The 15085-nt window shown below is 40.3% G+C and overlaps 1 protein-coding gene across 7 annotated transcripts in view; it reads right to left on the reverse strand.

Annotated features, from left to right (window-relative positions):
• Positions 1 to 15085, reverse strand: part of tjp1a (tight junction protein 1a) — an 86199-nt gene that overhangs the window by 58954 nt on the left and 12160 nt on the right. The window contains exon 1 of one of the 7 annotated variants that reach the window (XM_055662832.1): positions 9508 to 9793. The exons of 5 other annotated variants lie outside the window; for them this stretch is intronic. In XM_055662832.1, coding sequence (XP_055518807.1) covers positions 9508 to 9540 — 33 coding nt within the window. In that variant the 5' untranslated portion in view covers positions 9541 to 9793. Of the gene's footprint in view, positions 1 to 9214; positions 9287 to 9507; positions 9794 to 15085 lie in introns of those variants that run through there. One more of the 7 variants, XM_055662833.1, reaches the window with a different exon arrangement.

Below are 15085 nucleotides of genomic sequence, written 5' to 3' on the forward strand. Positions count from 1 at the left end.
CCTAGCAGGCAAAGCAGACCACTTCCAAAAGACGTGGTCTGCATTTATGGAACTATTACAAGCATAAGGTGCAATAGTAATTTAAAATATAAATGGTACCAGGATCTGGTAACGGGGGGTATAAAATAAATTAAAAAAAAACAAAACACGGTTGGTATATCCTTTTTTGAGAGTTGTGTTACAATAGAGCGATTGTTTTTCCTTTTTTTTCTTTTCTTTCTACTTCCTTCTCTAACTTCCCCCCTAAGGGGCTTTCTTTTCCCAACACTTTCCTGCACCTTCACCATTCTTGCTCACTTTCCTTACTTCTTTTATTTCTATCTTTTTTAAAGCTCGAAAAACAAAGTGGTACAACAAATGTAATAATATATCTGATGTGTATTATTGTAATTTACTGTACTTCTAATAAAAATAAAAATAAAAAAAAAAAAAGTTAATCAGCAGTTGTAAATTTATCCAAGGATAGGTGGTTGGAAAGTTGAGTGGCATGCAATAGTTACAGGGAAATAAGTGAGGGAATATGATTGCTTCAAAGGTGATTATCATATCAATGAACAACATTGTCTTCTTGTATATTGTAAGGAAATACTGTATAAACAGTTTTTTCACCCATTTCTATAGGTGATCTATATCCCATTTGTAAACTTGATTGTGCACAAGTTCACCAATTTTGGTATCGTCTGCAAATTTACTAACCAACCCATCTACATTTACATCTGTCATTTATATACATCACAAACAACAAAGATCCCAGCAAAATTACACTGACCACAAACATCCAGTCAAAATTACAGCCTTCCATCACAACCCTTTGTCTTCTACAAGAAACCAGTTTTGAATCCAAATGACCAAGTCACCATGGATCCCATGAATTTTAAGTTTCTGCAGCAATCTACCATGAACGGCTTACTAAAATTCCATTACACAACATCCGCCACCCTACTCCCATCAATCATCTTTGTTGTCACCTCAGAAAACTCGATCAAGGCATTTCATTATGTAGGGTGGTCACTGACTCGCAAGTGTAATAGGAATGCAAAACAGTTAAGACGGAGGATTAGGCCAACAAAATAATCCAGGATTCGCTGACAATGCCATTTTCATAAAGTCCTCTTGCCAAACTGAACACCATACAAAACCTATTTTTGTTGAATGCAAAGTGATGTCACCCGTAAATAGCACCAATATTTCTCAGATTCAGCAACTCCCACCAGCTACCAATGACTAAACTCTAAACTTGCATAATCATTATCAATAAAGATATGTCGAAATGTTAGCAGCCACAGAATGGGTTTGGAGTAATTTGCATAAAGTCCCAAGAACATTCCTGTTGCTGGCACCATAGTCTCAGCACGTTACTATTAAATGTGGAAAGCTACAACAATGGAGGGAAACAACTCACACGCAGCTGCTTTCCACGCCCTGTTCTTTACTGCATTCTCCATATTGCACAAACACTTTTTTTTTTAAATAGGACACCTGCACTGAAACCTCAGCTGTTTAGCAAATCAGGAAAGTGTCATTCAATGAGGTCATATTTCCAAAAAGTCTGATACTCAGAGAAACAAAAGAATAAAGGCTCTGTTCTGTGACAGTGTGCTACATTGATCGGTCTACAATCAAGATACAAAGAAAATGAACATGGTGCACCTGAAGTTTCAGTAGTGGGAAGGAGAGCTTGAAAGGAAGGACTTGACCAATTGATCCGATAGCAATTGGACCATGTCACCTAGAAGATTACTGCCAAGATCATGTACAGCGTTTCCAGCCCCCAGTTACATCCATCAGTGATTAACACGAGCCTTCACAAATGCAAGAAAACAGATTGAGATCTTTGACATATGGAAAGATCAGAGGAATATACTTGACTGGAAACTACCACAGTGATTTCAACACAAAAAACTTATTTTAATAGCAAAATAGCATAAATTTGAAAAATCACTAAGGAACCAAAGGCTGCAGAGTACTAAAAGTTGGTTAAATGTTAAACTTTTGAATTACCTGAAGATTTTTTGACATGAACGATGACCATGTTGAACGTGAAAATTCAGCACAATACTCTTTGCCTTGTTAATGATGCACTTAAAATTATAAATTTACACAGAAGTTGTTAAAGAAAAAGGTTCCCACTAGTGGGAACAAATTAGAGGTGGACTCCCAAAATCACCTGGAGGCAGATAGCGAAGCGTAGATTGAACTAGCTTTCAAGATAATGTTAATTTAAGAGTATAACACTGCCTGCTGCATTACTGGCCACTTGTTGGTCACTATTGATAAACATTTTGGTATAATTATTGATTGAGAAGAGGAATTTGGATGACTCAATACTGCATGGCTGATTTTTTCATTCTGTTCAGCCATATATTTTGCCGATTAGATGACAGTCTGATTGCTTCTTGGTGCTATTATTGCACGTAGTCTTCAGTGACGTCGTTTCCTTGAGGCTTTAGGTTTTTTGTTAGCTTAACCATTGTTCTTTAAAACAGAATAATGCAGGTATGGATGAGGAACAAACCCTCAATCTGCAAGACCAGAACCATTCACTAAAGTCTAATCTTTCTTTTTGTTGTTTAATCACACATGTTCAGGCATTTGAGTTTTTGGTAGGGGGCGGAGAATAGTCTACAATAAATGAGCAGAGTACAATACAGAGTAAGTGTACAAACTGAAGCTCACATTTTATGCAATTATGTCCAATAAACTAAAGTGGTTAAGAAGTCCAGCAATGAACCACATCCATGAATTGAAGAATTTGCATTGGTAATCAGGAGTTTTGGACCAATAATACCTAGTTGACAAGCTAATATTTACCAGAGGAAAAAGATTAAAGCATATAAATTTCAGCATTCACGAGTTCTCATTTTTAACAAGTTTGCTACACTTGTAACCAATGTATATTTGCTCACTAAAAACAAGTAGAATTATGGGATGCTTTGATCTAACACTCATCAATTGGATCAATTTGATAAGGGCAGGCACCAGAACTATAAATATTCACTTTGATTTTTACATGCTATTAAAAAAACTGACAAATACAACCGTACAGGGTTGTATTTTGAATCAGTTTAAGTTTTCAGGTTCCAATCCTGATTATTGGTCGCTTCAAAGAAACCATTGTCTAAGGTGGTAATTTTTTTTATTGTACTTATTCACAAACTGGTTCAGACCTAGTCTGTGTTTTGCAAGTTACACCCAATTCATATTTATTTGACAAAAATACCACTGAACTTAAGTCTAATTCATTTCCCATCAATATGCTGAAAATGGATTTGAATTCCAGTGCAATTATAGTCAGAAAGCAAATTCTTACAGATGCCAACTGCTTTGTCCAGTATAAACTGGCACAGTATTTACTGTTGATGGGAACCAATTCTGAGAAATAAACCACAATCCTTTGTCAGGTGACTATTATACAAATTCATGCTGGGTTTTTTTCCGTACATTTTAAAATTTATTCGAGAACTAAATGGCAATTAGTTCAATAGCAGCCATTTGGTCATTTTGATTAATGGTTAAACATCTAAACATTACAACCAGTCTTTCATCATTTAAATGCCAACAAGCCCACTGTGCATTCTCAGCATTTTCTTTTGCACAACAGAATAAAATGTTTCCTTTGTTGGCTGCAGAGGTTAGTGAGATTGGGCAACTTACTTTAGCTCCCACCAATGAGCAGCCACAGCACCAAACTGCTATTAATTCAACACCAAGTGACAAGAAGCTGGCAATCCGAGGTATAAACAGCCTGTAGTCATCGTCCAGAAGTCATTGCAGCAGAGAAGAAAGTTACTGATCATTCTAACAGGATGGTTTGATGTTGTCTGCTTAATATCCAATTTCCCAGCATTAACAATAAGCAAAGTCACAGAAACAGTTCCCCAGCCATTGAGATGAAAAAACATACTACAAATTGCCCATAATTTGTAATATTATGTCCTATCCTTTGTCTACATGCCTGCGATGCTGCCACTGTACCTGCAGCTCGCCGTACTAGTGCGAATGGATGAATTGAAATATGTCCAAAACGGGATGCAATTGAAATCTCACAAAAAATACTGCTTCTGATGCGAAATGCTGCAAATTGTCCATTTGGTCCATGCCTAATTCCTAAGCTTATCAGTCTCAGCTACATTTTACCACAAGGCACCCATTGGCAGAGATGGACAAGCAATTCCTTGTCAAATCGACCACACGCAGAAGCAGGGAGAAACTCTTCTGCAACATTACCCTTTTAGTATCAAGAAATTAAATTTAAATGTCAATAGAACTACTGGAAACAACATAATTGTATGCTCAATTTGCATTGATCACAAAGAGAAAGGCTCATAAGCTTAAGTTTTCACGTTTCAAATGTATTGTTGGCTTTGCACAAATCTAGGTATGCAGCTTCAAGCTCATGTTGTTGCCTTCTTCCCATACAACAGGTGCTACATTAATGTAGCTACATAATAGTTAGAGTACATCTTTCTCATGCAACTTAATTAAAAACCACAGGATAAAGTATGACATGAATATTTTGTTTGAAATTCGCAAATTAAACAGTTAATGGTGCTAAACCAAGATAACTACCTTTATAGTCTAAAAAGTCAAAGTCTAAAAAGTTAAAAAAAATTATATTTCCCCGTGTACAAACCTACACACAAACAAAATGCAGTAATAGCTTCATCTAAATGTAACTAAATTTTTGACTGCTATTTATCTGATTTTAAATTGTTAGAATGGAAATGTGGACTTTATACATCTGCATCAGATCCTCATGTTGGTTATATGCCAGAGTAAATAAACCAACATTATACAAGTTGAAAAGTAACAGCTTTCTCCCAAAGAGACGTGTCGTTGGTTGCATTGTAAAATCAACCAACCAATTTTAAGAGCTACAAATTTTCACTGGAGCACAGGAGACATCATGAGAGAGGGATATAAAATGATTAGACATATAGATATGCTAGTGATAGCAGATAGCCACTGTCCATTTCACAGAACACGGTGTCTAAAACTAAAAGGGCACAGGTTGAGACGAAAGGGAGGTTTTAAAGGCAACATGAGGGGTATATTTTTCACACAAAGATCTGAAATGAGCTGCCAGAGGTGGAAGAGGCAACAACAACAAGACATTGAAGAGGCACCTGGATGGGTAATTGAATAGGGTTGCCAACTGTCCCGTATTACCCAGGACATCCCATATATTGGGCTAAATTGGTTTGTCCCAGACGGGACCGCCCTTGTCCCGTATTTGACTGCTATTACTCTGTTCGCGGGGACTGTTGGGTCGGAGCGCCGTGTCCGGCCCTGCCTCACACGTCCCGACGTAGTGCAGCCCATGAAGTGCAGCAGCAGCGCCTCGCCTGTGGCCCCCTAGTGTTGAATCACCGTCCAGTACCAATTATGTAGACAGCTTGCAAGGCAATGACCAGACTAGTTTACAATATTGCTCTGATCATATAACCTTCAAGTACGGGTACTCAGCCTCACATTCAAATACAGATAACCATCAATCAATCAATCAACCTTTATTGTCATCTTGCAAAGCAACAATAGTACAGTGCAAAATGAGAAGACGTTTCCCAGGGAATACCGGAGCATCACACATAAAACATAAAAATTTCACATATAATAACAGTAAAAACTATCCAGTCCCTGATGAAACAGTATAAATAATTAAAAGCAGGTAAAACCAGGTGTGTGTGGAGGGGGTACAGTTTGTCCTTAGCTATTCTCAGAGCTTTTTTCAGAAAGCGGCTCTGGAACAATTCTTGTACCGAGGGTGTAACCATTTTGTCTCTAAAGTGCTGGAATAACTCAGGTCAGGCAGCATCTCTTCTTCAGACGGAAGGGTCTCAGCCCGAAACATCACTTGTTCATGGTCTCCAGAGATGTTGCCCGACCAGTTACTCCAGCACTTTGTGCCTTTTTAAAAAAAAAAACCAGCATCTGCAGCCCCTTATGTCTTGATATATCAGACCATCTTTTAAGCAGGCAACCGAGAGATACAGACAATGCACAAGCAGATAAGATTGGCATAAAGGTTGGAAATACAAATGCAGAAAACTTTTCAGGAACATTAGTTTGGAGTGTTGTACACACCACTCAAGTTGCAAAATGAATGCGTTCATACAAGGTGATGCACATCCAAAAATGCATCCACGCTCTCTGCCACAGAGATACAACTGATCTAATTATTTTTCTACACACTCCAGACAGACCCACCAATAGTTCACTTTATAACTTGGGCCAATTTATCTGAACTATAACTTCAGCATTTCCAGTTCTGGCACACCACCAAGAGCAAAACTCAAAGTCGTCTTAAAGTTCAAGTGTCAAGTGTTTAATCGTCATATGCACCAGGAATGGGACAATGTAGTCCTTGGAAATGGGATAATCAAGCTTCTCAACCATTGTTTATTTCTCTTTGCATCAATGTTTTACCCAAAGGTACACGTTATTCTGAGGGATGGTTTTGGCTGAACTATATACTCCAGTACCTCAGGAGAGAAATAATACTTAATGGTTCATGCAATTTCAGAATCAGAGTCAAATAAAGCTCTCATAAATATTAAACACTGGAGGAACTCGATGGATCAAATAGCGACTGTGGAGGAAAAGGAATTGCACGAGTCCTGATGTGTAGGGTCCTTATCCAAAACATCATCTAACCTTTTCCTCCAGAGATGTTGCATGACCACCGAGATATTTAATACATTTGCAGATTTAATACACAAGAATATCATTGTCCACAAATGCTTTCTTGTCATACATCCGTTGAACACGAATGGCAGATGTAAATCCAATAAGGAGCTTGGTATCTTTCACAGCTTAGTACTGAAGTAGAATGCAATTTCAGCACTAAAACATCCTCTTTCAGGGAATAATTTGCCACCAAGCTAACTCTACAAATAATTCTTCCCAAATATTTCACTAATCGATTTATAACTTAAAATTGAACAACTGCTGTAATGTGAAATCAGCTAATGCACAACATACTGTTTAGATTTCTGACAGACCACTTGCCACAATTCTGAACATGCACACTCTTTAAAAATTTAACAACCATGTTCTACAACTGCAGATGGTTCAAGCAATATATAACTGTACTAGAGTCGATGAACAACAAAGGGTCATCTTCAGTGCTTATTATAACTGCAGCAGACCTTCAGCTTTAAAAGTTCCCTAATTCTAGTGATAAATGTCTTTTTACTCCAAAATGTTGCTGATCAGGACAAAACAAAAGTCAGCAGTGAGGTTGTTAACAATTTCACGTGGCAGTAAAGTGCAAGGTACCTAGGTCATCCTAGATTCTACTGCTGGAGATCAACACCAGATTCCGAGGTTGCAAATGATAAAATTCCTGCCCCTCCATTTAAATCGTTGTTTTTCCTTCTCCAATCTCCTCCATAAGCAAACAATCTGCTCCCCTCACTCTGACCTTTTGTGAACCCCAACCTCCAGGCCTCGTACTCCATTCCTTAGTCAGCATTACGCGTTTTATTTACACGGAATCTTGTCTAGATGCAGGATTTTTTTTTACATAAATGGCAGCATGTAAATTTTCACTCAAGTACAATGTATTGTTAACAATTCCAGGAAACTACCCCAAAAGTTGCAACAATTCTCACTGGGCAGTGACTGCACCGTATTGAAATGTTTGCACAAAGGAATTTCCAGCCCACACAGCTTTACAGAATTTGGTCACATTCACACTTACTGAAAGCTCTCAGTCCTGCCATAAACAATATTCCAAGTACAATCAGGCAAAGCACTAAAAGACATCAGCTTCAACAAAACCGTGGCAATCTAGAACAGTTTCCCAGAAACCCAGTGTTCAAGTCACTGCATTGAATCAAGATATTCACCTCCACATACAGGAACCTAAAATTCATTAAAACAAGTTCACTCCCCAATCACACAGCCACTAAAAGCAAACTACTTTGTTGATTCTGGCCCACTCCCTTCAGATTGACATCAGCACAGGAACAAAACTGGGATGTATTATTGCATTGAAATGTCAACATTAATTCTGTACCAACTAGTCATCCAGTTTATCATTGAAGAGAATGATTCATTAATGCATTTGTTCGTATATCAGGTCTGTTCAAGACCCTGGTTGTTTAAAACAACGTAACTAATCTAAAAATAAGCGCAGTAAAAAACACATTCCTACAAAGCAAGATAGGGCAAATCTGCCTCACTCAAAACAACTTATCATTTAACTGCTGAAACACCCAAGCACATCATTACTCTTCCCACCATAATTTCGAGGTTGGGACTGGCTCCACTCAAAACTACTCCCAAATCCCCAGACAATAGCTCTCAAATCAGTCATGCTCGTGCAACATACTCAGAAGTATGAAGAAATTATCAGTGATCTGACCTTCAATTCGTCCCTACTTATTTATAGTTCATATTTAAATTCAAATATTTCGAAGATGCAATTGCACCTGGGTCAATATTTCAGGGTGTATTTTGATTATCCTTTTGGAGTCCATCATTCTTCATTACTGATTTTGTTTCAAAGTACCTTAACTAAACTAGATAAACATTTTTTTAAAAACCAATAAGAACACAAGCAACCAGATTTCAAATCTCCAATACTTCACTCTTGTATCATGGCGTTTGAATCAGGAAGTTTTGCAACAGTTTGGTAGCCAGTTGCCGAAAATTGACCAATGTTTAAAAATGTTAAGCTTTACCGAAATCTAAAATTGTCACTTGTTTAAAGAAATATTGACTACTGTACTCCCTCGCGGTCTTGGTAAAAATAGTAAACAAGTAGGTTGTAAATGACCATCTTTCTCATCGGGAGACCCTTGTTTAAAACCAAGCCCTCGCACCACATTCGGTTAAATGAGCGTCCGCTATTGCTCACGGTAGCCACCGTCTTCAACCAATAATACAACCAACAAACATAGTAAACACCTCTCCCGTCCAACATCTGAGGATTTACTTACTACTACAAATGTCACATTCAATTCTGTCACTTACCACAACAATTCAAGACACTCAAAGAATACAGGACCGGCGATTAAACTCAGTCATGGAACAATATAACTCGCTCCGCTCTAACTGCCGTCAGTTCATAAGTCTTTTTATCAATCTGATTTTTACTTTCATGGTGATGAGATACTTACGCAGAAGAATTATTCATCACACCCTTTCCCTAGTTTCGAAGGCATACCATAAAGTTACATCATCGCACTAAAATGACTTCTAATCTCACCAGTGTACGGCAACGCCGCCTCTTTCAAATACCGAGCACAAAAACACCAGGAAGATCCAATAAAGTGATGTGGGCTGCAAAGTTAAACTTTACAACTACAATACTTGTCGGAACCGCAGCCAGTGGGGTGCTGCCCGCCCGACCCCACGCCTCACACACTCCCGGGTTCACTCCTCACCCCAAACCTGCCTGACCCAAAGAGGGTTGGCGCTGTGCCTGCCACCTCGTTCTCCAATCCCTAACCCAGGACCTTGCCCGCCCCAGACCCGCTGCTCCCCGCCTCAGGCCCCGACCTTGCCCGCTGCTCCGGCCGCTCGGGCGGACATCTTGTTTTGCTGGCCTGGTTCCGCCGCTCCTCACAGGCTCCGGCCGAACATCCCAGACGGGCGAGGATCTGTCGGCGCCAGTTACCCGCCCGCTGCGGTTCCCCAGTCACTGCGAGCCCGCAGCCCGGTCCCGGCGGCGGCGGTTCCCCAGTCACTGCGAGCCCGCTGCCCGGTCCCGGCGGCGGTTCCCCAGTTACTGCGAGCCCGCTGTCCCGGCGGCGACGGCAGCGAACAACAACAGGGCCCCGGACCAGCCCGGCTCCTAGCGACCATGGTGAGTGACAGGACAACTGGCCAACCCGGTGCCGCCGGCACTCCACCATCCAATCAGCAACCTTCTCTGGCGCCTAGGACCCGCCCTTCACGCCTGTCTCCACCTATCACGCTGCAGTCCGCATGTCAGCCCGCCCCCCACCGCTATATATACCCCTGCCTGATCTCCACACAGTCCATGCCTCTTTGGTCCATGCAGGGACCTCCACCCACACAGTGAATCAGTGTCCACCCATCCCCACCCACATAGTGAACTAAGCTTCACCTACCCCCACCCACATAGTGAACTAAGCTTCACCTACCCCCACCCACATAGTGAACTAAGCTTCACCTACCCCCATCCACATAGTGAACTAAGCTCCATCCACATAGTGAACCAGGCTTCACCTACCCCACTGACACAGTGAACCAATCTCCAGCTTCACGGACGGTGGCTTAGTTCCTCCAGCGATTTATTTGTTTGTGGATCTAAGCCAAGTTGAGTGACTCTCCCAAGAAAAGAGCCTCCTGTCAACGCATAATCTAAATCTTCCATACCTCCAGATTCAGGAACAGTTTCTTTCCATCTGTTATCAGGCAACTGATCATTCTATCACAACCAGATAGCAGTGCTGAACTATTATCTACCTCTTTGGTGACCCTCAGACTATCCATGATCAGTCTTTACTGGCTTTACCTTGCACTAAACATTATTCCCTTTTCATGTATCTATACACTGTAAACGGCTCAATTGTTATAGGTACACAAAAATGCTGGAGAAATTCAGCGGGTGCAGTAGCATCTATGGAGCGAAGGAGATGGGCAACGTTTCGGCCGAACCCTTCCATCAGTCTGAAGAAGAGTTTCGGCCCGAAACGTTGCCTATCTCCTTCGCTCCATAGATGCTGCTGCATCCGCTGAGTTTCTCCAGCATTTTTGTGTACCTTCGATTTTCCAGCACCTGCAGTTCCTTCTTAAACACAATCGATTGTTATCATGTATTGTCTTTCTGTTGACTGGATAGCACTCAACAAAAACCTCAGTACATGTGACAAGAAACTAAACTAAACTGCAAATCTCAATTTCATGAGTTTTATGGGACATTGATCACTTAATTTAAAGCAGTTGTGTCGGTGATGGTCTAACTGCAGGATTGATAAAGGTGCTGCTGTCTACTTCACTCAGCAGTTGCAATGGTGGACTGATCTTGGATGCTGTTCCTGCTGTAGCCTTAAACAAACTGCTTGGCCCCATGACAGAAACAGGAAACAATATTAGTAGGGCCTGAGAGTCGTTGGGATAATATTTCTCCTGACTGGGATGTCTAAAACCAGGGGTTACTGACTCAAGATATAGTACTAATCATTTGTGACAGGGCTAGGAATAAATTATTCACCCAGATAGTCTTCACTGTTGGGACTTCTTCATCCAAGATGCAGTGGTGGTTCAGTCACTAAATATATTTAAAATATTGATTCATAGATTTTTGGATATTATGAAAACAACTGTGGGTATATGTGTGAAAGTAGCACTGCTGAAAGTTAACCCATGATCACATTGAATGCTGTAATAGGTGCAGTTCCTGTTCCTTGTTATTGTTACACAGTATCTCAAGATTGAGAATAACTTGCTTCAGAACTGGGTTCTGAGATGGCTAAAGAAGCCAATATAAGACCCATAGTTCTTCCTCAAATGGGACAGAAGAGGGCTGTCAACTGTTTATTTTTGTCAAATATGAAGCTGACGGATAGGCTGACAGTTTGTGAGGTGGTGTGCTCCTGATGTTGGAGCAGGATTTCTGTGCATTCCTAATGCATGGCTATAAGTTCTCAAAACCATACTCCACTTTGAGCAATTGTGGGCTAGACATTCCTGGAGTTGGTTGGGATGTTTTATTTTTTCCCCAGAGATCACTTCCTTGAATTTGTTCTTCTGTTCAACAAATAACAGCCTCTTACAAGGGTGCTAGGAATATTGGCTATGTCTTTGGTACCTGGTGTTAAACATACAAACAACATGGCCTGTCCAACATTGCCAACTGGGAATGACTAGAACCTCAATGCAGCAGAGGTTGAAGTAGGAGAGATAGCTGATGATGGTTCACAAATCCTCCCAGTAAACTTAATAAATATTGGTATTATTTTCCAATCACCGAAGAATAACAAAGATCAGGGATCACAGTTTTCTCCAAAACATACATTTTTTGCTAGATAAGATACCTTGATTTATAAATACTCTTCCTCAATGGACCAATGTGTTCCTATAATGCTGCAGTTTCTGCAGCAGCAGAGCTTCTGCAGCCAGAGCACCATCCTGGCCCCTGCTCCTACACCACTGCCCATGCCTTGGCGATGACAACACTGTCCCTGAACTGCCTCTGCAGCTATGCTGTTCCCCCTGCAAGTGCATCTGCTGCGGTAGTGCTGCCTATAATGTGCTATATGACCACTACTGCTGCTGCAGTGCTGCCTCTGCTGTTTAGCCGGCTCCTGCAATGTTGTCCTTTATCTGCAGTGAACTGCTAAATGGTACCAGCTGAAGCGATGGATTAAAATCCAGCATGAAGACAGAAGAAAAATAAAAGAACAAACTACACAATGCTAAGACCAAGAACTTCACACAAGACGCCCAATCTCGGTTACAGTAGGAAATTTGGCCGGAAATTCGGTAACCACAAGTGTTTCAGATACAACTTCCTGTGGTTTCCTGCCTTCCACTCTCACAGAGATCCATAAGCCAACCCTCATTTGTAGCTTATGCTTTGCATAAAATTAAATAATCAGTATTCATTTCTCCTGGAAGATGTTAAGCTTCTAAATAGATGTTGATTTGTGGAACTAGTTGTAAAAAATTGCAGTGGAGGAATTGGATTAACTTCTGAAAATGAAGGAGAGAAAATTATTTTGAGTGAAGTCAGGGAACTGTAGGAAGCAGAAACAAATAGTGGGATTTGTACATAGATCCCAAACAGTAATGGTAACTTGGGAAAGTAGAGGAACACGTAAGGAGTGTAATAACAATCAAGAAAACTGAACAAACTAAATGAGCAGTTACAGTGAGGAGGACAAATATGGGGAATGTGAAGCCACCCACTGGCTGGAGATTGATAGGTGTTAGTGTTCAGAAAGACCTAGCTGCTTTGCATATAATTCACTGAAATTTAATATGCAGCTACAATAGGTAATTAAGAAAGCTACCAATAAGGATGATCTTTGTTGAGGAGAATTTAATTTAATTTAGAGATGTGTTACTTTATTTATACAGAACTCTGGAGAAACCATTTGTAGGCTTTTTATACAGGTCAGCTCTTCCCAACTAAGAAAATATATATTTCGATAGAGAAAGGACAACAGAGGTTTGCCAGATTGATTCCTGTGTTGCAGGTTAGTTGCGTGAGGAGAGCGTACACAGACTGACCTGCACTCTATTGAGTTTTAAAGAATAAGAGATTATCTCACTGAAGCATAGAAAACTCTTCAGGTGCTTACAGAACGTGTGGTGTTAAATTTTCCCCATGCTGGGGTATCTAGATTTAGGGGTCACAGCTTTAAGAGGTCAGGCATTCAGAACAGGGATAAGAACAAATTTCTTCCCCAAAGGATAATGAATGTTTGAAATTCTCTGCTCCAAACGTTCGTGGAGGATCAGTCCTGAGCATTTTCAAGACAGAGGTTGAAATATTTTAAGATGTTAAGGGAATCAGGAGATATGGGCTTTGTGCAGGAAAATGACTCTGGGTAAAAGAACAAGGTTGAGTTACTGAATGTTGGAATGGAATAAGAGCCTTAATGGCCTTCTTAAGATCTTAGTTCTTATGGTCTCTAAAAGGATCCACTTACTTCCAAACTGTCTTTTCCTTCATTAGTTTAGAGAATATTTCAAGATTTTACCTAAACATGTTTTAATGCATTCTCTTTGCCCTGCTTGTTCTTCTTAATTTTCCTATGCACTTTGTAAACTCTTCAAAGCTTTAGCCGAAGCTGAGCTTTCGGTATCTTCACAAACGCCACACGGTTGCTTGATTCTGTTTTTTATGTTGTTCAACGTACATGAGAATCTAGAATTGAAAACCACATGATAAAGGGACTTCCACAATGGAGTGATAAAAGTGAGTCACATATTTTCTATTTCTGGCATATTGAGGTCAATTTCCAATTCTTCTTTGCTTGTTTCAGTAAAGCTCTGGGTCTCTCAGTACATCAGGGTTCTCACTGTAAAGACAAAATTATGGTTCCACTTGTACAGCAGCCGTTACACCGACCAGGAAACTCTTCAATTGTCCTCTATCAGGAAGCATGAATAAGCTCCATTGTTACGACCTTCCTGTGACACTGACAGAAGGATTTTCAGAGAAACAACAGAGAAAGCCTGCAGTAGATCAGTTGTGGTTGAGTTTGCATGGGGTGGGGAATTGCTGACACCACAGTAACTATTAATAACTCTGCATATCACTGCAACTACTTTTATCATAAACACAAACACTTTGCTAAAGGATCGCAGATCAGTTATTGAAATGATAGATGATTTCATAATTATGTTATACTGCAAATTTATTTCATATACAAGGTGTAGTTTGTAAGAAATTGTACTGAGTTCTGTACCTGTATCCATCTGGCCTGTTTGTCTCTTCGGCTTAAGCCAGTATCTGCAGTTCCTTCCTACATACACAGTCTCGTCTCAACGGTGTACGTCAGTCTGCCCGGATATACAGTACACGGTTTTGTGTGTGTGCCTGTCTGAATATGTCAATACACATTCATATGTGTATGTGTTTACCTCTGCACATGTGTATGTGTTTGCTTGTGTGTGAGTGAGGAGAGAAGTTATGACTGTAGAGTGTCTGTTTTATGCAGCCTAGCAGCCCAGGGGCTGGGAGATATAGTTCACACATTGCTGAAATTACTGCTACATTCCTGCCTAATCTGCAAAACAGTGTGTGCACTACTCAACACATCAATCAACTCAAAGAACAGGGACTGGAAGGCCAAGGACACACTTCCCGATCTCATTAAATTTTGAACAATCGGAAAATCCCAAGAGGAATCCAAAATTAGCCTGCTGTAGTGTGCCCCAGATCTTTGATCATTAGGAAGCAGAGGTTCAGGATGTATAAATAAAGGAGCAGGTCAGATACAGAGAGCTTTGTCACTCGTTCCCACATGGCAACCATGCATCAGCTGAAGGTCAGAGCTAAATTCAACTCAACTTTTGAATTTTCCATTCCAAGTCACAAAGTGACTGTCAACTTGTAAGCAGAATGTTCAATTGAGGAAGCAAAATAAAAATCAGGAGA

Source organism: Leucoraja erinacea, chromosome 36 (assembly GCF_028641065.1).
Source record: "Leucoraja erinacea ecotype New England chromosome 36, Leri_hhj_1, whole genome shotgun sequence".
Classification (NCBI taxonomy): Eukaryota; Metazoa; Chordata; class Chondrichthyes; order Rajiformes; family Rajidae; genus Leucoraja; species Leucoraja erinaceus.